Source organism: Carcharodon carcharias, chromosome 10 (genome assembly GCF_017639515.1).
Source record: "Carcharodon carcharias isolate sCarCar2 chromosome 10, sCarCar2.pri, whole genome shotgun sequence".
Classification (NCBI taxonomy): Eukaryota; Metazoa; Chordata; class Chondrichthyes; order Lamniformes; family Lamnidae; genus Carcharodon; species Carcharodon carcharias.
This window is the reverse complement of record NC_054476.1, coordinates 112,908,265-112,932,220: the sequence shown is the minus strand read 5'-3', so window position 1 is coordinate 112,932,220 and position 23,956 is coordinate 112,908,265. Positions and strand designations below refer to the sequence as shown.

The 23,956-nt window shown below is 40.4% G+C and overlaps 1 protein-coding gene across 3 annotated transcripts in view; it reads left to right on the top strand.

Annotated features, from left to right (window-relative positions):
- Positions 1 to 23,956, top strand: part of zzef1 (zinc finger, ZZ-type with EF hand domain 1) — a 285,136-nt gene that overhangs the window by 99,193 nt on the left and 161,987 nt on the right. For all 3 annotated transcript variants that reach the window (XM_041196874.1, XM_041196875.1, XM_041196876.1), the window contains exons 19-20: positions 17,581 to 17,740; positions 19,225 to 19,346. In XM_041196874.1, coding sequence (XP_041052808.1) covers positions 17,581 to 17,740; positions 19,225 to 19,346 — 282 coding nt within the window. The remainder of the gene's footprint in view (positions 1 to 17,580; positions 17,741 to 19,224; positions 19,347 to 23,956) is intronic.

The following is a 23,956-nucleotide window of genomic DNA, read 5'->3' as shown; positions in this document are numbered from 1 at the left end:
GACTCTGCCTATTTTTGTCTCATGACACCACAATCTGGTTAGTGCATAGTGTATCTGAAGGACAGTAATTCTTGCAGTCAACGGGATTAGACAAAGTCAACATGGATTTATGAAAGGGAAATCATGTTTGACAAACCTACTGGAGATTTTTTGAGGATGTAACTAGTAGAATAGATAAGGGAGAACTGGTGGATATGTATTTGGATTTTCAGAAAGCTTTTGAAAATCCCCACATAAGAAGTTAATGTGTAAAATTAAAGCACATGGAATTGGGGCTAATATATTGGCATGGATTGAGAATTGGTGAGCAGGCAGGAAACAGAGTAGGAATAAACAGGTCTTTTTCGGAGTGGCAGGCAGTGACTTGTCAGGTATTGCAGGGATTAGTACTTGGGGCCCAAGTTATTCACAATATATATCAATGATTTGGATGAGGGAACCACATGTAATATTTCCAAGTTTGCTGACAACACAAAACTTGGGAATGTGAGTGGTGAGGAGGGTGTCAAGAAGCTTCAAGGCAATTTAGACAGGTTGAGTGTGTGTATAAATACATGGCAGATGCATTGTAATGTGGATAAGTATAAAGTTATCAACTTTGGTAGGAAAAACAGAATTGCAGAGTATTATTTAACTAATAATTGGGAAATGTTGATGTACAGAGGGACCTGGGTGTCCTTGTACACCAATCACTGAAAGCAAGCATGCAGTGGCAGCAAGCAGTTAAAAAGGCAAATGTTATGTTGGCCTTCATTGTGAGAGGACTTGAGTACAGGAGCAAGGATGTCTTACTGCAGCTGTACAGGGCCTTGGTGAGATCGCACCTGAAGCATTGTGTGCTGTTTTGGTCTGTTTACCTAAGAAAGGATATGCTTGCCATAGAGGGAATGCAGCAAAGCTTCACCAGACTGATTCCTGAGATAGCAGCACTGTCATAAGAGGAGAGATTAGGCCGACTAGGCCTGTATTTATTGGAGTTTAGAAGAATGAGAGGGGATCTCATTGAAACATATAAAGTTCTGACTGAGATGGACAGACTGGATGCAGGGATGATGTTTCCTCTGGCTGGGGGTGCCCAGAACAAGGAACCACAGTCTCAGGATATGGGGTAGGCTATTTAGGACTGAGATGAGGGGAAACTTCTTCACTCAGAGGGTGGGGAACCTGTGGAATTCTCTACCACAGAAGGCTGTGGAGGCCAAGTCACTGAATATATTTAAGAAGGAAATAGGAAGATTTCTGGATTCTAAAGGCATCAAGGAGTATGGGGAGAGAGCGGGAGTATGGTGTTGAGTTAGATGATCAGCCATGATCATATTGAATGGCGGAGCAGTTTTGAAGGGCTGAATGACAAATGGAGGCTGCAAAAAGATATAGATATGCTAAGTGAGTAGGCAAAGATTTGGCAAATGGAGTATAATGTGGCAAAATGTGAAATGGTCCATTTTGGCAGGAAGAATTAAAGGGAAGCATATTATCGAAATGGTGAGAGATTGCAGAGCTCTGAGGTGCAGAGTGTTCTAGCGCATGAATCACAAAAGGTTAGTATGCAGGTACAGCAAGTAATTAGGAAAGCTAATAGAATGTTATCATTTATTGTGAGGGGAATTGAATACAATAGCAGGGAGGTTATGCTTCAGTTGTGCAGGACACTGGTTGTACAGTATTGGTCACTTTATTTAAGGAAGGATGTAAATGCATTGGAAGCAGTTCAAATAAGGTTTACCAGACTAATACCTGGAATGGGTGAGTTGTCTTATGAGGAAAGGTTGGACAGACCAGGCTTTCATCTGCTGGAGTTTAGAAGAGGAAGAAACAACTTGATTGAAATATACAAGATCCTGAGGGGTCTTGACAGGGTGGATGTGGAGAAAATCTAGAGAACCCAGAACTAGGGCCCACTGTTTAAAAATGAGTCGCCCATTTAAAACAGAGATGAGGCAAAATTATTTCACTCAGAGGGTCGTGAGTCTTTGGAATACTCTTCCTGAAAAGGTGGTGGAAGCAGAGCCTTTGAATATTTTTAAGGCAGAAGTGGATATATTTTTGGTAAGCAAGGGGGTGATAGGTTATCGGGGGTAGGTCTGATACAGATTTCAGGTTACTATCAGATCAGCCATGACTTTATTAAATGGCGGAGAGGCTCAAGGGGCTGAATGGCCTACTCCTCCTTGTTCGTGTGCCCCTATTTTCTATATTTCTATGTTTGAGTCACTAATGTTGAAGAGGCCAGGACTAGGACCATGGACTCAGAAATCCTGCAAAGCTAGGTGGAAAAGTAAGCTGTGAGGAGGACACAGGCTGCAAAGGAATATAGACTGGTTAAGTGAGTGGGCAAGATGGTGGCAAACAGACTAAAATGTGGGCAAGTGTGAAATTCTCCACTTTGGTAAGAAGAATGGCAAAGTACAATATTTTTAAAAGCTTAGAGACTAGTAAGTGTTGGTATTCAGAGGAATTGGGTATATTTGTACAGGAATCTCAAAGTTAACGTGCAGGTATAGCAAGCAATTAGGAATGGAAATGGCATGTTACCCTTTATCTCAAAGGGGTTGGCATACAAGAGTAAGGATGCCTTGTTGCAATTATATAAAACGTTGGCTAGACTACATCTGGAGAACTGTACAGCTTTGGTCTCCTTGACCAAAGGAATGATATACTTACTTTAGAGGGGGTGAGGAGAGATTAACTAGAATGGGCCTCTGTTCTCTTTAGAGATTATAGGAATATGAGACTTAGGAGCAGGAGTAGGCCATTCAGCCCTTCAAGTCTCCTTGCCATTCAATAAGATCATGAATGATCTGGTTGTGGACTCAACTCCACTCAGTCAAATTAATTAATGATTAGATGACAATCTCATGAAAATGTATAAAATTCTTAGAGGGCTTGACAGGACAGATACTGAGGGGTGGTTTCTCTTGGCTGGGACACAAAACTAGGGGTCTGACCGTTAGACTGAAATTAAAAATTACCACTCAAGGTTGTTAACCTTCAGAATTCTCTACTCGAATGTTCTGGGTGCTCAGTCAATGAGATCAAGGCTGAGATGTATAATGTTTTGGGCAGTAAGGGAATCAAGGGATATGGGCCTCGGGTGAGCAAGTGAGATGCTGTAGAATGGTGGAACAAGCTCAAGGGGCCAAATGGCCTGCGTCTGCTGTTCCTTATGTTCTTACTATAGATTAGAGTTTAAATTCCCAGCCAGCCTTCCAGTATCTCCAGGCCATGGAACATTAAAGCCAAGAGGCTTGTCAACCATCTTTTGGGGTCAGTTATTGGATTTAAACCTTAAGTCAGAGGACTTAGAAACCTGGTTTGTTCCAGTGCAGCAGAAATCCTGCATCACCACAGATTATATTTGTCATCAACTCATATTCTCTTATAGCTACTTGTGAAATTCTGTTAGCTTTCTGTGTTTTGATCAAGCCAACATGGAGAAACATTCGAGCAGTGATACATTCAAATAAGCGAATTCCACAGATGGGCTTGTATTAGTAGAAACAGTTGCCAGTCCATCAAAGGAACTGTCTTCAGGTGGGATTCAAGGGCACAATTTGAATTTCCAAGCATCAGTTTTGCTGGTTTAGGAAAGGTGTCTGAGAACTACAGCCTTGCATTCTTGAGCCTGTTCCCTTGTGACACGTGAAGCTGGTTCTCTGAAAAGTTGATGCTGAAACTTAGTTTTCTTTTATCAAGTATAGTTATTGGCCTTCATCTTATAATTGGGGATAGATGCACCATCTCTGATTTGATAGGACAGTTTTTCCGTTATTCTCCATTTGACTAAAATTGTTTTTAAGCTTTACTTGTCTAAGGAAATTATGTCTGCCACCTTTAAGAAGAAATATCACTAAGTTAACGTGCATAGGACACGACTTTTATGAATGAGACGGATTTATCGATCTAGGAAAATGTATTTTGGTTCCTTTGTGATTTAGACGTCGTGAAGACTCACCACTATTTGAAAGTTCATAAATTAAATGGTAAAGCTAATGGTATTCACGAGTAGTTACAAAAGAATGTGTTTTTTTATTCTTTCATGGGATCTGAGCATCGCTGGCAAGGCCAGCATTTGTTCCCCTAATTGCTCTTGAACTGACCTTGCTAGGCCATTTCAGAGGGCAGTTAAGAGTCAACCACATTGCTGTAGGTCTGGAGTCATATGTAGGCCAGATCAGGTAAGGACAGCAGATTTCCTTCCCTAAAGGACATTAGTGAACCAGATGGGTTTTTATGACAATCAATGATAGTTTCATGGTCACCATTACTGAGACTTGCTTTATATTCCAGAGTTATTAACTGATCCCAGCTGCTCTGGTGGGCTTTGAACCCCTGTTCCCAGAGCATTGTCTGGGTCTCTTGATTACTAGCTCAGCAACATTCCCACTACGCCATCATCTCTCCTGCCCAGGGAGTTAAGTTGGAATCAAGGGCAGGATTTTTCAGTTGGCGTGCGGGCGCATACCCGACGCGAGATGATGTTGGGCGTGCGTCCTGATGTCATTGTGCTGAGTTGCGATGTCTTGTTCGGCGGGCGCGAGCTGGAGTTGGCTGTGCGCCCGTCGAAATGTAAATGGCCTATTAAGACCATTAAGGAAATAATTAAGGTAATTGTAAGCGCTGCCTGCCCAACCTTAAGGTTGGTGGGCAGGCGAAAAGGCCAAGTAGGAAACCTCATCCTATGAGTGGGATGAGGTTTCCTGAAGCTTTTATTGAATAAATAAAAATTTTCATAAATATAAAATCATGTCCCATCTCATGTGACACAGTCACATGAGGGGACATGTTTAAATAAATTTTAAAACTTTTTATTTAATAATTTCAAAAGCCCTTCAATCTCCCTGAGGCAGCTCCGTGCCTTGGAGATTGAAGCGCTCTTTCATGTGCATGCACGAGAAAGCGCTATCCCCAACTTTCCCTCCTCCCCCTGCCTGCAAACATAGCGCTGAGCGCTACCGCTCACGTCATATGCTGGGCTGGCCTTAATTGACCAGCCCGTGTAAAATGGTGGCGTGGAGTTGATCGCGAGTGGCGATTGGCTCCGCGACCGCTCCTGCCGAGCCCATCCGCTGCCTGAAAAATTCAGGCCCAAGTTTCTGTCTGATGTGTCATATTTAAGTCTTCTGAGTTTAGGCTTAAACTTTTGAATAGGATCTTCTGAATAGATCGACTGAAATATACTGTAGTTTCTGGCATTGAGGAAAAGCCCTGATTTAATTTAACAGTGACTTAAGGAAAATATTCTTTTAAAAAGGTGAACACAGTTTTGACATGATCCATGTTTAATTTCCTATCCCCAGTATTTTAGTGTTTGATTTATTTTCAAAGAATGGTATCATCATAGCTATCAATTGAAGTTGTTCACAACACCACTTTTATGAATTACACAGAGTTTAAAAAAATAATTACACTCCTCTCGATTCTCAGTTTGATGCAGTAATGCAAATACAAAAACAGTCCACTATTCAAGCAGTACAGGACCACAGACCTCGAAATGTGCACTTGGTTCAGATCATGCAGTGAAACCTCAGATTGTCTGTAATTTTAACTTTAGATTTATTTTTAAATCTAAAGTATTCAAAGCTTAAACCCTGTTATTTTTTCCAGTTCTTCTAATAGTGCAAAGCTTCACTAAGGAAAGTAAAAGCAAATCAAAAATAACTGATCTGTGCTATTGTGACAGCCACCAATGATTCTTTAGTTTCCAGTGGCAAAAAGTGCGATGAACCAGGTTTTGAAACAGTTTATAAAATGTTGTGAAATCTGTTCTGATGCTTTTTGAGGAGGTGGTTGTAGTAGCAAAAAAGGAGTGAGTGTGGAGAAGTGAACTTCACACGAGGATGTGTTGAAAACTCTGGGACAGCAAGTTTGAATGCCATGCAATTACTAAATTTGATTGCTTCACAGCATGCAGTTTTTAAGTGCACCTTTTAACATTGTTATGGGCTGACTATTGTGGTCAATAGTGAACAAATGATGCCAGCCATTCTACTCTTATAGTTAAGAACAGACTTTCTGTGGCGTTTTGCTCTGGAACATAGGAAAATCATTTTGGTGTGGTGCCCTGTACAGGGGATTTGGAACCTGTGAGAACAGGACAAGCAATGGTTAAGGCGATACAAAATCAGATTGAAGAATTAATATGGAGCAGCACAGAGTCTGAACCAAGATGTACAAGTCCAAATATTTTATTCAATGGTAAATCATGCACAAAAGAGAAATGGGGAGAAGAAAGATGGAATTAAGATCAATGAGATAGAAAGAAAAAAGTTTTTAAAAATTTACATTGTTCATTCTTTTAAACCTGCAACAATAATTAAAATCTGAAGAAATGAGATTTCACACTTATAAAAGTTAATTTTCAGCACCAAGGAGGTTCTTTTTTAATTCTTTCATGGAGTGTGGGCTTCGCTGGCTGGGCCAGCATTTATTGCCCATCCCTAATTGCCCTTGAGAAGCTGTTGGTGTGCTGCCGCCTTGAACTGCTGCAGTCCATGTGGTGTAGATACACCCACAGTGCTGTTATGGAGGGAGTTCCAAGATTTTGACCCAGTGACAGTGAAGGAACGGAGATATATTTCCAAGTCAGGATGGTGAGTGGCTTGGAGGGAACTTGCAGCTGCTGGTGCTTCCATCTATCTGCTGCCCTTGAACTTCTAGATGAGAGAGGTCGCAGCAATTGTTTTGCAGCAATTAAGACTTAGCATGCTATTTAAAAGTTTGCTTACACTTGAATGGATGAGCTCTAATTCCTTTTGACATGTTTATGGGTATCTATCACTTAAATATACAGCTGAGTCTTAGTGAAATGATGTTAAATGCTGGGATTTACTCCTCGATAATGAGCACTGAGAATCTCGCCGCCATTTTTAATGCAAAATCTGGGCTGATAACTTCTGCCACCCGCAACTGTTTTCATTTGTTGCTCTGAGCTAATATTTAATTACAAATATATAAAAAGAATTTACACACACAAGCTCAGATGGATAGGTAGCATTGGAATGAGGGGTAAAAACCAAATACTACAGATGCTGGAAATCTGAAACAAAAACAAAATGGAAAAACTCAGGCCTGACAGCATCTGTGGAGAGAGAAAAGGAGTTGACGTTTCGAGTGCGCATGACTCTTCTTTAGCTCTGAAGAAGGGTCATGCAGTCTCGAAACGTCAACTCTGTTTCTCCCGCCACTGATGCTGTCAGACCTGCTGAGTTTTTCTAGCATTTTTGATTTGGAATGAGGGGTGATTGTCTCATCACTTTTTGACAGACAAGAGACATGGAAAATATTCTTTGGTTTCATTAAATTTAGTGTTATCACACACTGTATGAATGAAACAAAGCCTCTTAACCATTAGGATAGCCAGTTCTACATCTGCACGCAATGAGTAAATGAGAAATAAAACCACTCAGTTGCTCCTTATTACACAAAAGTTAAAGGTTAATACAGGTAGCTAATGCAACAATACTTCAAATATGCGAAAGTTAAACGTCTTCACTTCTAAATTGTTATTAGCTGTAATCAAAAGAGAAGAAAATGTAGCTGAATGGCAGTTGCTTCTTTTGTGTTTTTGTTACTCAACGTTTTGTATTTCTACACTTCTGAAAGTACATTTAATGTTCATAATTAAACAAAACCTACTGATAATTTCGTTCCCCTCCCCAGTCTATCACAAGTTACAATCCCACTGCTTTCAAAATCCTTATGGTTGGTAATAACTCTGTTGCAAAGTGACCCAGACTGCGTAGCCTAATTAGGAGAAAATCTTGAGCAGTCTGATGTCCTTTTCAGAAGGAATCTGCCTGAATAAGGACGTAAACGTAAGAAAAAAGAACTGCAGTATGACCCTTTGAACTTGCTCTACCTTTCAATAAGATCAAGGTTGAACTTGTATATCAATTCTGCTTTCCTGTCCCATCTCCATGTCCCTTACTGATAAATAGTTGCTTTAATTTTCATTGTTGGCTCAAACTTTCCGTGTGGTTTCGCCATTCCTTGTGCACCATGGTTTGATGCTGCATTTGAGGGACCAGCCGTGACATACATTGGTTCAAGTGTTTGTTGAAAACTGCTTCTTTTATGTTGCGATTCAATGTGCTTCTTTATTTTCTCAACTATCGATCTTTTACTCTCGGTCTGATTTGATGCGACCCTCGCGTCTATCAGATAATTGTTCAATATGCCTATGGTCACGCACTTCTTCTTTAGGAGCCAACTGCATGCGGAATCCTTAATAGCAAAGTCGTTATCACGTCCGGTTGGTCATTTGGGACATGTAAATCTGTGCATAATTTTTGAATTGATTGTTTAGTAAAGAGGTTCAATATTTTCCTGCATTCCTTCCTTTCATGGTGGCGGAGCCTTGGTAAATCTTTTGTTTGACTCGTGCCCCAGTAATTTCGTATGATGATTGCGAGATCTTTCTTTTGATTTTTCTGATCAACACATGCACCAGTATTTCTCAAATACTTGTACAGCAAATTTTTTGTCAGACATTTGTAGGATAACAGTTGCTTTGAGGATATGGTGTTCTCGATGATCTTGGTGACCAGCTCTCTTTGGCTGTATTTCGGACCATGCTTTGTGTATTCCTTATCCAGTCTTTGACAGATTTTTCTCAATTCCTGGTCACTACATTCATTGAGAAGAACTTTCCAACTAGTTATCTCCAAATTGGTAGGCATTGTCTTGCTTGTATTGTTCAACCGTTGTTGCAAGTGTTCAGTGTAGTTTTTCTGAGGTGCTTAAAGTGGAAGTGTATGTCAAAGACTTCAGTGTTATGTAATGTCACAAACAAAACTTTCAGCATAACAAGGGATGGGCTTTTGGCTTCTGTAGAATGACTCATCCTTGCCAGGCGTCTCAGAACCAAATGTTTAACCCGTGCTGATGATTCTTACACTTCAAGCAAATTGCAGGACCAGTATCAGTCAGTGTTTGAGTTTCAGTGTGATTTAGGAATAGATGTTATTCGTAATACATCTAGTTTTTAATTTTGTTCATCATTATTTTACTGAATTTAGCACAACATTGCATACGTCTTTGCCCTTGTTTTCCTGCCTGTGAACCTGGGTCCTTCCACCTTAATGCTCTGGCGCTTTTTTTTTAACCTGATAATCTGCCTGAAGCGGTGATGCCTTTTATTAATTCAGTGACAACCCTCCAATTACAATTCAAGAAGGACTTGAGCAATTCGTACTCTGGATCGATCCCAAATTTAGCTTATGTGAACGCTTGTATATTGTTATGTAGCTATGGCTCAGTTGATAACACTCTCGCCTCTGAATTAGTAGGTTGTGGTTCAAGTCCCAATCCTGGACTTGACCATGAATACCAAGGCTGATACTTCAGTCCAGTACTAAGGGGATGCTACATTGTCAGAGGTGCCATCTTTTGACGAGACATTAAGCTGAGCCCCTGTCTCTCTTCCCCCGCCCCCAGCCCCCCACCCCCACCCCTTCAGGTGGTGCCGAAGATCTCATGGCACCATGCCCTCACCAATATCTATTGCTGAATCAACATTACAGTCAGATGATTTAGTTATCACAATGATGTTTTTAGGAACTTTGTGTGCAAATTGGCTGCCATGCTTCGTACATTACAACAGTGACTACACTTCAAAGTTATAGTGGCCATAAAGTGCTTTGGGACATCCTGTAGTCATGGAAAGCACTATATAAATATGTCTTTTTTATTTCCCAAATCCATTGTCTTTTGGACATGTACATATGACCAGTGTATCCTAGATAATTTTTATCCATTCCATTATTTTTAAGCATTCATTTTTACAGTGTTGCATTGGTTTGCATTAACTTTACTGCTACTCCTAAAGAGAAAAAAAATCATCCAGTTCTGGTAATTTTAATATGTGCTAGCTAAGACCCAATCATGCAGACTAAGAAACTTTGAGTTGGATCCAGAACTTAGTTTGGCAAATAATCATGCATTCATAAACCTATGCAATGTGTAAAAACCAGTATGTTGTGATAGAATTTATAATATGCAATAAGGCCATTTGACTCATTTGCTGGTGAACAAGTAGCTATCCGGTTTGATCCCACTTTCCTGCACTTGATCCATAACCTTGTAAGTTATGGCACCTCAAGTGCATATCTAAGTACTTTTTAAATGTCATGAGAAATAGGAGCAGGAGTAGGCCATTTGGCTCCTCACGCCTGACCATCATTCAATAAGATCAAGGCTGATCTGCCCCAGGCCTCAACTCCTCTTTCTTGCCAGCTCCTCATAGCCCTCAACTCCCCGATATTTCAAAAATCTATCTATTCCCTCTTTAAATACTTTCAGTGATCTAGCCTCCACAACTCTGAGGTAGAGAAATCCAGACATTCACTACCTCTGAGAGAAGAAATTCCTTTGCATCTGTTTTAAATGAGTGTCTATTATTCTGTAACTATGTCCCCTCGTTCAAGATTCCTCCACTAGTGGAAATATCTTCTCAACATCTACCATGTCAAGCCCTCTCAGAATCTTGTACGTTTCAATAAGATCACCCCTCTTTCTCCTAAACACTAATGAATAAAGGCTAACCTGTTTAGCCTTCTTGATAAGTCAATCCCTTTGTCCCAGAAATCAGCTTAGTGAATCTCTTTTGAACTGCCTCCAATGCCAGTATATCTTTTCTTAAATACGGGGACCATAACTGAACCAGTACTCCAGTGCGACCTCACCAACACCCTGTACAGTTGTAACAAAAATTCCTGATTTTAAAACTCCAACCCCTTAGCAATACAGGCCAAAGTTCCATTTGCTTTCTTAATTACTTGCTGTACCCCCATGCGTTTTACATTTCATGCACAAGAACACCCAAATCCCTGTGCTGCCCTTTTTTGGAGTGTGTCTTCATTTAAATAATAGTCTGCCTTTTGATTCTTCCCACCAAAGTGCATGACCTCACACTTTGCTACATTAAGCTCCATCGGCAAGTTTTTGCCTGCTTACTCAACCTATCTATATCCCCTTGCAGATTCCTTATGTCCTCTTCACAACATGCCCTCCCATCCATTTTTGTATCATCAGAAAGTTTTGATACATTACACTCTGCCCCTTCTTCTAGGTCATTAATATAGATAGTAAATAATTGAGGCCTGAGGACTGACTGATCCTTGTGGCACTCCACTAGTTATGTCTTTCCAACCCGAAAATACCCATTAATCCCGACTCTGTCTTCCATGTGTTAACCAATCCTCAATTCATGCTAATACATTACCTCCGGGCCTCTATGTAATTGCCTCTACCATTCTTTCAGACAGTGTGTTCCAGATTCTCACCACCCCCGGGTGTAATAATTTCCCCTCAAATCCCCTTTAAACCTCCTACCTCTTACCTTCAATTCATGCCCAAATATGATGGGAGATTGAAGCTATGTTTCCATTAGTTTTGAGTTGCTATGCAAGCAGCAACTAGTATTGTGGCGTAGTGAGAATGCAGACCTGCAGAACTCCACACGAGAAATGTGAATCATCTGAGTCACTAGATAAGTATCTGCCCACCAAACATGCTGTTGTTTGAGCTTGCAGAGCAATGTTTGTTTATCTAATCTTTTGGAGGAGATTGAATATATTTTCAAATTTGAATATACAAAAATGATTATTCTTCACTCCTAATCATTCTGCTGAAGTTGCTTAAGTCGAGTTTAAACTTTTCTTCTTTGAAATAGATAGCCAAAGGTAATTCCATTAATACGGTTTGGTAAGTCCCTTTCTGATGCTGGGAATTACTTTTCTTAGTTTCATTCTCATTACGCTTTTACGGGTAGAAACTGATACTTCATTACTCAAGCTACCAGTTGAATGAAAGCTTATAAACATCATTCACAAAGCTAGTTAGAGAGATGTTTTTATTGGTGGTCATGTCCTTTAACATGCTGTAGTCTAGGCTGGTGGATGACGTTCTCGTTGCAGAGAGGGCTTGGTCCATTCTGAAATCTTGACCATTGGACCACTGTCTCTACCTCTAGCATTGGTTAAAACAGGTTCTGATTGACTCTTCACAGGGTGTGCAAATTATCCTTAAAGCACACGCACACTTATTTTAATGAAAAACTGCTGGCAATATGAGAAATAAGTCTATTTGGTGGGAATGCTCTAGGTCATCTATGCCTGTGAATCCAGTGTCAGATTTCCACTAAAGATTCTATTTTATATCCAGCGCAGAAAGTAGTCATCAGCACAGTATACCCTTAGGCGCAGCTATGTGCAATTATGTTGATAGCTAAAGGGCACAGGGAATGGACGTCCTGCAATTGCTTGATATTGGTTATTGAAACAGAGTAGACTTTCCTATGTGAAAATGTTTTCAGCTATCATTAGGGGAACTTGGTTCACAATTTAATGAAGTTCATACTCCATTAAGGCTGTTAGAAACTGTTTTATTGATTGTTGCCATTAGTTCCCAAAAGTAGCAAAATTAGGGCATCTGTCATTCTTTGGCACTTCTTGTGCTGCATTGCTAGGCATGAACTAGCAGAGATGGACCAAAATTGGTTAAGGAAGCCCATCAATGCCAAGTCCAGGGATACTTAATGAATGCTGATACTTAAATGATGCTCTGAAGAAGAGTCATACAGATACAAAACATTTTTCTCTCTCCACAAATGCTGTCAGACTTGCTGAGTTTTTACAGCCTTTTCTGTTATTACTTAATGAATGAGTTTGTGCTAGTGGGAATGTCCAGCCTTTATTTAATTTTCTGACAAATGGCTCTGGTCCACTTGCATATACTCCAGTAAGAGACTTTATGAGGCAAATAGACATTACCAGTTCCCAAAAGCAAAATACAGCGGATGCTGAAAACCTGAAATAAAAACAGAAAATGCTGGAAATAGTCAGCAAGTCAGGCAGCATTTATGGAGAGAGAAAAACAGTGCCCGTATTTTAAGTCAAAGACCTTTCTTCTGAACTGAAGGAAAATAGAAATGTAATAGATTTTGCTCAAGTTAAAGGGGGGTGAGGGAGAACAAAAGGGAAGGTTTGTGATGAGGGAGATTAAATGACAAACGATTTCATGGTATAAAAGGCAGAGGAAGTGGTAATGGGTGTAGGAAGGAAACCAAAGATTTGCCCAGAGTGGGGGTGAATGGCAGAATAATGGACAGCTGTGTTCGAAAGTAAAAACATGAGAAACAAGAGTTAAGATTGGTACATGCAAAAAAAAAGGAAACAAACTGGGGGGCAGAGTTTATGGACTGAAGTTGCTGAACTCAGTGAATCTAGATGGTTGTAAAGTGCTTAAGTGAAAGCTGTTCCTTGCTTGCATTTAGCTCCATTGGAACTCTGCAGCAGCCTGAGGTTTACGTGCACTTCTTTCACTTCTGTATACTGTATTTGCTGGTCATAATATGGTCTCCTCTACATTTGAGAGACCAAACGTAGATTGAGCGACCACTTTGCAAAACACCTCTCTTCAATCGGCAAGCATGACCACAATCTTCTGTTTGCCCACTATTTTAATTCCCTGCCTTGCTGTCATGCTGACACCTCTGTCCTTGGCCTGCTGCAGTGTTTCAGATAGAGCCCTAGCTTAAAGCTAAGTTTTTTGACGATGTATCAAGCATTCTAGATACATTTCTGAGCCCTGTGTTCAATTTTATTTTAAAATCTTAAAGTCTCCACTGCAGCCTTATTTTTAAATTATCCTTGAAGCTACTTTAAATGTGCAGTAATTAATGGCAACAAAATGTTACACTTGAATGTCAAATCTGATGTAGGGACATACCATGAGCAGTTTTCTAGTAGGTAGAAACTTTCCTGGTACACTGTTTATCATGCATTGTTTAAACAATTAAAATTTTCATGGACTATTTTGAAAGGAAGGCTCCAAAATCTCTCAATTTATTTATTGGATTAGTTGTTTAGTATTGGATGCTAGTATTGCTGCTGATGGGGACAGATTTTGTTGCCAGAATAACAGTGAGGCTAACAGCACTTGCCATAATTTGTGTGTCAGTGTTACAGTAACTTCAAGTGAGGAGCAGATGTGTGCTAAACAGTAATATCAAAAAGTTGCTTTCAGAGTTTCCCCATTGCCTTTGCTGCATTGCATTTTGCTGTCTGCCCCTACAAATGCGAACATTGAATGTTGTGAAGTTGCTGCATTTGTTGAGCAGGTGCGAAATGAGCTGGCCATAGAAAGTTAGTCTTGTCATTTAAAAAGTCTTTTAATGACTGTTAATTAATGCCAACCAACCGCTATAGCACTGAAAATTAAATATTACAACTGTGCTGTATCTTTCCTTGACACATTGTTGAAAATTTTGAAAATGCCATTCCTTTTAACTTTCCCTTTTTCTCTCAATCCAATTTTTCTTTGCTCCATTATATTTATTCCTCTGTACCTGATTTGACATTAAATTGACCCACTCCAATTTACTTTTCCTTCTGTGCCCTTGTGCTGTTTATTTCACAATCTCTCAGTCTTTGAAGATACCCTGTTGGTTGCTCTGTTCACTCAGGTCCCAGATGACTGCTTCCCTCGTGGCACTATTGTCAGCTTGTACTTCCAGTAACTTAGTGGTCAAACAGTTTTGAATCGACCGGGATGCTATTTGTCGCTGTTAGATCATCTGCAATAGTAAAATTTGACCCATGGTATATACTCCTTTTGGCCAGCTGTGGAATTTTATGTCACAGAAACAGACCATTTGGCCCAGCGTTGTGGCATCTCACGGACTGCAGCGGTTCAAGAAGGTGGCTCAATACCACCATCTTAAGGGCAATTAGAGATGGGCAATAAATGCTGGCCTTGCCAACACATAACAGAATTAAAAAGAATATTTCACTTTTTTTTCTCAGCACAGCTCCCTCAGTGGCCCATTAGCAATGGTGTAGCGCCAAGTTCTCCTGATCAGAGAACTCCTCTACGCTGGCGATGCTGCGCTAGATGCTCAAACAGAAACTCGGCTACAAAGACTCATGGACTGTCTCTCCCTTGCCTGTAACTTGTTCTCCCTGACTAGAAGCACCAAGAAAATTGTGGTTATGTGACAAAGATTTGCATCTCGGCCCCCTGATCGCACTGAATAACATCCCACTGGTAGTGATTAGCAATTTCTGCTACCTTGGGTCCATAGTGACAGACAGTCTGTTCCTTGATATCAACGCTGATACACACAAAGGGAAAGCAGCTACCTCCTTTGACCGATTCATGAAACGTGCATGGTATAGCATCAAGCTGTGTTCTAGCACCTAGTTATATGACTGTGAAACATGGACACCTTACAGCTATCAAGAAAATTTCCGTGTTCACTGTCTGTGTTGTATTATGGGTATATCCTAGCAGAACAAGATCATGAATGCAGCAGTCTTCTCAAAGGCAGAGCTCCCAAGTTTGTTAGCACTCATCAACCAGTGGTGGTGTCATTGGCTTGGGCACGTCTGCAGGATGGAAGAAGGTCGCATACTTCTTCATGTATGCTGAAGTAGTTGGAGCCAGCTGACCAGTGAGAAACCTAAAACTGTGCTTCAAGGATGCTTGCTAGTGTGACATGAAGGCCCTAGACATTGATTATCACCTGGGAGCCACTAGCTGATGACAGACGAAAGTGGCACCACCTCCAGTAGACTGATGACCAGTGGCTTGGTAATAGGCACCAAAGTCAAACAACTACCCACGATGGCACTTGGAAGCTTCATGTGTGGCACTTGTGGCAGAACCTGCCTCTCAAGTATTTGCTTATTCAGCCATCAATAAAGGTGTGTCACCCCATCGGAAACGGATTGTTTGCTGTGTGTCCATCATCTTTCGTAGATGGAAAGATGCCGACTGACCTTCCTCAGGTAGCTTCCTGGAGCTATAGTTGGGGCACAACCACAATTGGAGTCAGCAAGCCTGGACTACAGCCTAGGAAACAGTCAGTTTTCTGCCCCTGTTTGCCACCTGTATGCTGGGAAGTGCCCATGTTGACCCCTAACCACTAGGGAAGCCACCACCCTCAAAGAATCCATCAATCAATGACTGAAGAAAACTTGATTTAAGCAGTGCTCAAGTTGATCTATTAAAAAAAAACACTAATCTAATTTTATTATTGAATCACTGTTCAGAGCTAAAGGTTTGAACAGACTGTGTTACTGTGTTAAAAATTAGGAAATTGCAAATGTTGGTAACCATCCAATACAAACAGAAAATGCTGGAAATACTTCAGCCTGGCAGCATCTGTGGATAGAGAAACAGAGTTAATGTTTCATTTGCAATGTTTTGGATTTCCAGCATCTGAATGTTTTGCTTTTGTACCAGTCAAATTTTTTTTTTTACACAGGGCAACCAAATAATGGGCCTGAAAGCAAATCTAAATCAATGCTGTAGCTAAGTCTAAAATAAACATTACAAAGGATGAGAAAACTCGTTCATGTCTTATATGGAGTAAGAATGAAATGTATGCATAGCTTTTAATACTTAGACTATGCAGTATCCCCATCTACTTCACACACTTCCCCTCCCTAAGTTTATGCTACACAAGCAGCCATGGACACTCCAGGCAAGAACAATTACTGCTCTGTTGAGCCTTAAATTCAAACAGATTCTGTAAAATTATACTCCGATTATCTTTGTACAAATTAATAGGAGTAAGCTTCTCTCCCAAAACAAATTACACAAATTGTAACATGAATGCAAAACAGTTGAACCAATGCAAAAGCAAAATTCTTTGGATGCTGGAAATCTAAAATAAAAACAGAAAATGCTGGAAATACTCAATAGGTTTGATATCATCTGTAGAGAGATAAACAGGGTAAATGTTTCATGTCAGTGACCTTTCACCAACGCTGACACAGTTCAGATCATTGTTCTGGTGAAAGGTCACTGACCTAAAACATCGACTCTGTTTCTCTACAGATGCGGCCAGACTGCTCAGTATTTCCAGCGTTTTCTGCAAAACACTTGAGTATTGCTTCTGTGTCTGTTTTTCTAGTGGGTAGAATTCAATTCTGAGTTTCTCCACAAGATTGAAAAGCTTCTGCCTCTGACTTGGCTCCATTGTGGGAAAATTTGCTGATGGGATTTGGGTGGTATTCAGGAAGATAAACACACGTGTGCTGCCCAATTCAGTTTAAATTCTTTGTACACCTTTTGAGCTCAGTTACGCAATCATACTGTAGCTGCAGCATGTAAAAATGTCTAAAGTTCATGAAGGCATTATGCATAATCTATCTCTATCTGTATTTGATGCCATACAAACCCAACTGATTCAGGTTGTTTTTTTTAAATTTAGCTCCTATTGGAAATCAGAGGACCAGAAAATGGTTTAATTGTTTACAGCTCACTTATGAAGTTTATGAAAGTTTTGTGTGATCAGAGTTTCTGCATTTTGTTTTATAGTGCCCCACTCTTGCTAAGCAATTGGCACTTGCTTCCAGGGTCTTGCACAGCCAGCTTCCAGGAATTACTCAGATCAGTAACAGAGAATATCCATTTTTGCTATTTGTCCCTAGTCACCATCCTCTGCAAGTTCCATCTTTGTTGACTGCTGTGAGACCCTTGCATCGTGAGTCAGTGCCACAGGCTTGAGTCTTTCTGTGATATATAGATGCAGCTTGGCTTAAACGTTTTTTTTGTGCTCCTTACTTTCAGTGCGAGTTGATGCTTGTGAACAGCTTGTTTGGGAAGAATGAAGCCGTTCTCGTCAATCTACTCTGGGCGTTGCAGGGGCATCTCCTTTCCTGGTGTTACCTGCAGCTGAAGGGGAATGATGTATTATCTCTCCGTCATGCAAGAGAAATCCTCCTTAACTGTATGTATATCAGTTTTTACACTGTTACTGCTGCTTGTATTATTCATTCAAGCTCAAGTTGAAATAAAAATGATATTTAAAAAAAATTGTATAGAAAGAAAGAGCCATCCAACTGATTGGCCCTGTTAATTTGAACTAAAGATGTGCACTGCAAGTTCTTTCAGCAGTATTTGAGAAACTGCCTCTATGATCATATTTCCTGATTTTAATGTACCAGAATTGATATTTAACTTCAGATGTTGTGTTAAAGTTGGTCTTTGGCCCCAAATGTAGAATAAAAATATCAATTCAATAAATGTCTCTAAAATCAAACTACTGCCGTATTTTAGTTAATCAATCTGGACTCACTTTAATGTCTCATCTGAAAAACAGCAACTCTTGACGTTAGGTTCTAAAATTTGAAATTTCACTTAACTGCATTCAGTACTATTGGCCTATTGAATGAATTACTAAATGGCCACTAGAATATATTTTAGACTCTAATAAAAATAAAATGTTTTATATTAAAGTCTCTCCTTGGTTCATTTGGTAGCACCCTTGCCAGTAAGTTGGAAGGATGTGGATTCAAGCTCCAGACTAGGAATTAAGCATGTAACCTAGGGTGATACTGCAGGACTGATAGGTGGTTTGAAGTGCAGGGTTTTGGATGAGCTCTTTTGGTGATTCTGGCAGATGTAAATGATTCTGTAGAACTGCTCAAAAAGAGTGGGGAGTTCCTCCAGTGGCCTAACCAACCAATATCAACAAAAGAACTGGCACCTTTCATGAACACTTGTGAGACCTGGCACGATAACTGCACTTTGGAAATAATTCATTGGTCTAAAGCACCTTGTGGTGTCCTGAGGATGTGACGGGGCTTTCCTTCCTTCCGTAATGCAAGTTCTCCATAATTGGGCAAAGCAATGAAGTGTACTATGGATTTCAGCATTACTTCTGACTCCTAGATTTAAAAATATCTCATTATTGAATTTGCATCTTTATTGGCTTCAGTTGCTTGAATAACCTCTATTTACTTATTTTTTGGGAGAGAAGAGAATCTGTTTATTTGTAAATGGTTACACTGATTGTTGAGTACTCCTGAGCTTTTCAGTGCAAGTATTATCAATAAACCACTCATTACCTTAAATAATAGTGTCTACTACATTCCTAGCTAATTAGAAAGTTATATTACTTCAACAAGAAGGAGAAAAGCCTGAGTTGTGACAATGCAATATTTTAAAGCGGTTTAATAATCATTACTATGATTATAAACAGTAAGACATTTAAGCATTGGTTTTGTTGCGTTTCAAACTAACATTGAAGAGAAGTATAACATTAATTGGGTGTTCTATATTGGACAGGTTAGGATTTTACTGAGGTTTGCGTGATCTTTGTGGAATTAATTTGACTGCACAAACTTTCATCTATTTTAGAGAATGCCCTAGACTGGAAGTTGTAATTGATTTGCATTTCTTTGTGTTATTTACCACAATATTGCTAAACAGATGTCAAACGCCACATCTCCAGCGCATCCAATGTTCTGGATTTCCTGATGCTAAAATGCAGTGGGAATAAGATAATGTCAAGCCTGAATGACTCCTTTCTTGCATTGGCAACTAGACAACTGGTATGTGAGTTAAAGCATAATGTTTGTTTCTCTGGAAACACATTTTAATGAAATGCTTCTTTAAAAAAAGTAAGACAGATAAAATAATGCCACAAGAAAATGTTGCAGATTTTTTTTTGTATAATTTAAATGAGTAATGGTGTATAACTCATTAAACTGCAAACAATGGGTTAATATTCCTAGAATCTTTGGTCCCCAAATCGAGGATTTGCAGTTTGTTTCTAAGTCATTACTAGAATGGATTTATAGGTTAATTTATTTAACAGTGTGCTATTAATGTAGTGTATAAGACACTAGTTGGGCCTCATCTAGAGTACTGCGTCGAGTTCTGGGCAACGTACTTGAGAAGGGATGTGAAGGCTTTGGAGAGAGTACAAAGGAGATTCACAAGAATGATTCCAGTGATAAAGAACTGTAGTTATGAGGATAGATCAGAGAAGTTGGGACCGTTTTCCTTGAAGAAAAGAAATCTGAGAGGAGACTTGATAGATGTATTCAAAATCCTGAGGGGTACGGACAGGATAAATAGTGAGAAACTGTTTGCACTCAAGAGAACAAGGAGCCCTAGCAAAACTGGAGTCAATGGGAATTAGGGGGAAAACTCTCCGCTGGTTGGAGTCATACCTAGCACAAAGGAAGATGGTTGTTGGAGGTCAGTTGTCTCAGTTCCAGGACATCACTGCAGGAGTTCCTCAGGGTAGTGTCCTCGGCCCAACCACCTTCAGCTGCTTCACCAATGAACTCCCTTCCATCATAAGGTCAGAAGTGGGGATGTTCGCTGCTGATTGTACAATGCTCAGCACCATTTGCTACTCCTCAGATACTGAAGCAGTCCATGTCCAAATGCAGCAAGACCTGGACAATATCCAGGCTTAGGCTGACAAGTGGCAAGTACATTTGCACCACACAAGTGTCAGGCAAGGACCGTCTCCAGCAAGAGAGAATCCAACCTTTGCCTTTTGATCAAAACCAGAATTACCTGGAAAAACTCAGCAGGTCTGGCAGCATCGGCGGAGAAGAAAAGAGTTGACGTTTCGAGTCCTCATGACCCTTCAACAGAACAGTTGTCTTTTGATGTTCAATGGCATTACCATCACTGAAGCCCCCACTATCAACATCCTGGGGTTGTCATTGACCAGAAGCTGAACTGAACTAACCATATAAATACTGTGGCTACAAGAGCAGGTCAGAGGCTAGGAATAATGTGATGAGTAACTCACCTCCTGACTCCCCAAAGCCTGTCCACTATCTACAAGGCACAAGTCAAGAGTGTGATGGAATATTTCCCACTTGCCTGGATGAGTACAGCTCCCACAACACTGGAGAAGCTTGACACCATCCAGGACAAAGCAGCCCACTTGATTGGCACCACATCCACAAACATTCACTCCCTCCACCACCGACGCACAATAGCAGCAGTATGTACCATCTACAAGATGCACTGCAAGACTTCACCAAGGTTCCTTTGACAGCACCTTCCAAACCCACAGCCACTACTATCTAGAAGGACAAGGGCAGCAGATAGATGGGAACATCACCACCTGCAAGTTCCCCTCCAAGCCACTCACCACCCTGACTTGGAACTATATCGCTGTTCCTTCACTGTTGCTGGGACAAAATCCTGGAACTCCCTAATGGCACTGTGGGTGTACCTGCATGATGCAGGAAGTACATGTGTGAAAGACCCAGCAATCAGTTCAAATAACAACGGGTCTCAGCCTACGCCACATGGACTGCAGCGGTTCAAGGATGCAGCTCACCACCACCACCTTCTCAAGGGCAATTAGGGAGGGGCAAGAAATGCTGGCCTAGCCGGGGAAGCCCACATCCCGCGAAAGAATAAAAAAGAAAGATTCAATTATACTTCGAATGTTCGAACTGAATCCCCGTTTTGTTGTTATAAAAGCAAAATAATGGTTTGGTCGTACAGAACTTGAGTATTGCTGAACAACACATTCTTCAAGATGTCTCTTTTTTTAGCAGTGTTCAAAAGCATAACACTGTGGATGCTGGAAATCTGAAAAAATAACAAAATCTCTTCAGAATGGAAGAAGGTCTGAAGAAGAATCATATTCGACTTGAAATGTTAACTCTGCTTCTCTCTCCACAGATGTTGCCAAACTCACTGAGCATTTCCAGCACTTTTTGTTTTTATTTCAGTGTTTTGATATGCTAGATGACAGTCTATTCCAGGGATTTGATTCCAAGATTGAAAGTTATATCTTGTGCTATACTGGGTTTGTAAAGCCTTCACTTTCATTCTGTTACAACGTTTTGACTCTGCTGAAGATATATTCTTAGATTTGGCAGTGCTGGTCAATGTCTCCTATGCTCAGGAGTTCAACCGTAGCACCCTATCTGCTTTTGCAATTGTGTGACCTGTAGATGCGCTGCTGGAACCCATTGTTATTTGAATTGATTATTGGGTCCTTCACATATGTACTTCCTGCATTTTCTGGTACACAGACTAATTAATACTTTGTGAAACAAGGCCAGAAACAAATTTGTTAAGCTCAGTGTAACAGTTATAGCGAATCTCAGACATCAAAGAAACGCTGGTTCCCCTATGTCAGTGGTTCTCAATATGTGACCTGCCAAGATCCTCCAGATGGTCCACGGCCTGGTCCAATATGCAGGTCACTGCTGTGTGATGCCACAGCGGAGGCAGTATAAGAGAACAGGCCAGAACCCTTCTCCTTACTACCTGCCTGATGTCTCACAACCAGATCGGCTCCAGCATACATGGCACAAGTTGTCATAAGCATAGTATTTATAAGTAGTTTTATAAGCGAGATATATGTTACTGTTGATTTTTTGATCAAAGATAAGTTTCAATGGCTGCTCATTGATTTTTGTATTATTTCATGAACATATCAATCATCTCTTTGTCCCTTGAGCATGTAAGATGTATTTTCGGCTCTTGTGAGCATAATTTAAAGTTGACACAATATAAACCATACCTAAATCTCTTTTCCTGGAAAACTGAAAATCCTGAGGAGAGATAACCCTCTTCTGCCCTGGACCTGTTGAAATACATCTTGACATTCACATTACCACTCCCTTAGTTATTTTAACTATTACAGTTGTTTCTTAACCCAGTGACAATTTTTCCCCTTAATATGAACTGTATATGCAATTATTAATAATCACTGCTTAATTTCCATGAAAGCCATTAAATGCATTTGATATTATTTTGAGGAATTACTTACAAAGTCTAAGTAAGAAAAAGAAAAAGTTGCAGTTATGTAGTGCTTTTAATGTAGTAAAATGTTCCAAGTTGCTTCATGTGTGCATTATCAAACACTATTTGACATAGACCTACATTGAATGTAGGTCTAAGAGACCAAAAACCTAGAGAGGTAGGCTTTAAGGAGCATTTTAAAGGACGTGAGAGAGGTAGAAAAATGGGAAGGAATTCCAAAGTTTGGGGCCTGGGGAGGTCAAGGCTGGATCACAAATGGTTGGAAAATGAAATCAGGGATGCATAAGAGGCCAGAATTGGAGGAAAGCAGAGATATCAGTGTTCCAGGGCTGCAGTAGGTTACAGGGATATGGAGGGATTTGAAAACTAGGATGAGAATTTTAAAATTGAAGTGCTGCCAGGCTTGGAGCCAATGTAGGTCAGAGGTGATGGGCGAACAGAACTTGGTGTGAATTAGGATACAGGCAGCAATGTTATGGATGAGCTCATGCTTATCGAGGATGGAAGTTGGGAGGCTGGCCAGGAGAGCGTTTGAAATTGTCGAGCTTGGAGATAACAAAAAAGTTGATGAGAGTTTCAGCAGCAGGTGAACTGAGGCAAGGGCAGATACAGTTGATATTACGGAAGTTGAAGTAGGGGGTTTTGGTTATGGAGAGAATGAGAGGTTGGAAGCCGAGCCAAGGTTCAAAAAGAACACCCTGGTTGCCTCATATATTGGCTAGAGAGAGTGGTAAAATTGATGGCTAGGGAACAGATATCGAGGCAAGGTCAGCAGACAGGGCCTGGAGAACATTTGCTCATCCAGTTCTGAATGTCAGGCAAGCAATGTGACAAGTCTGAGGTAGTGGAAGGGCAGAGAGAGAACTGGGTATCCTAAGCTTACATATGGGTGATATCACTGTGTAACAGCATGTAGATGAGAAAATAGAAGTGGGCCAAAGATTCATCCTTGTGGGATTGCAGTGGTACCACTGTAGGATCAGGAAGAGAGACTATTGCAAATGATTCTTTGGCTGTAATTGTATAGGTAGACACGTACACCCTCTAACAATTCTTTGTTATAGCCTTAATTTTACTGAGCTGTCACTCAAATCATTCAACTGGATACAGTCACATGGGCACAATTCTTCAGTTATCACTTGACCATACTCCTCAATACTATTCTCTGACGTGTTGGTCACCCTAACTACGACTTCTCAAGTTGTTGGTACCATTAACCTGTTTATTATGTCACAGCTGCCACATGTGTGGAGGTCGATGGAGCCATCTAAGAAAGAAAATATGAGAATGTAAAAGCATAGAGGAATAGGCTATTTGGCTCCTCAAGACTGCTCCATCATTCAGTATGACCATGGCTGATCTGATGTTGATGTCAAATCCACTCTTTTGCCTGTTTCCCATAACCACC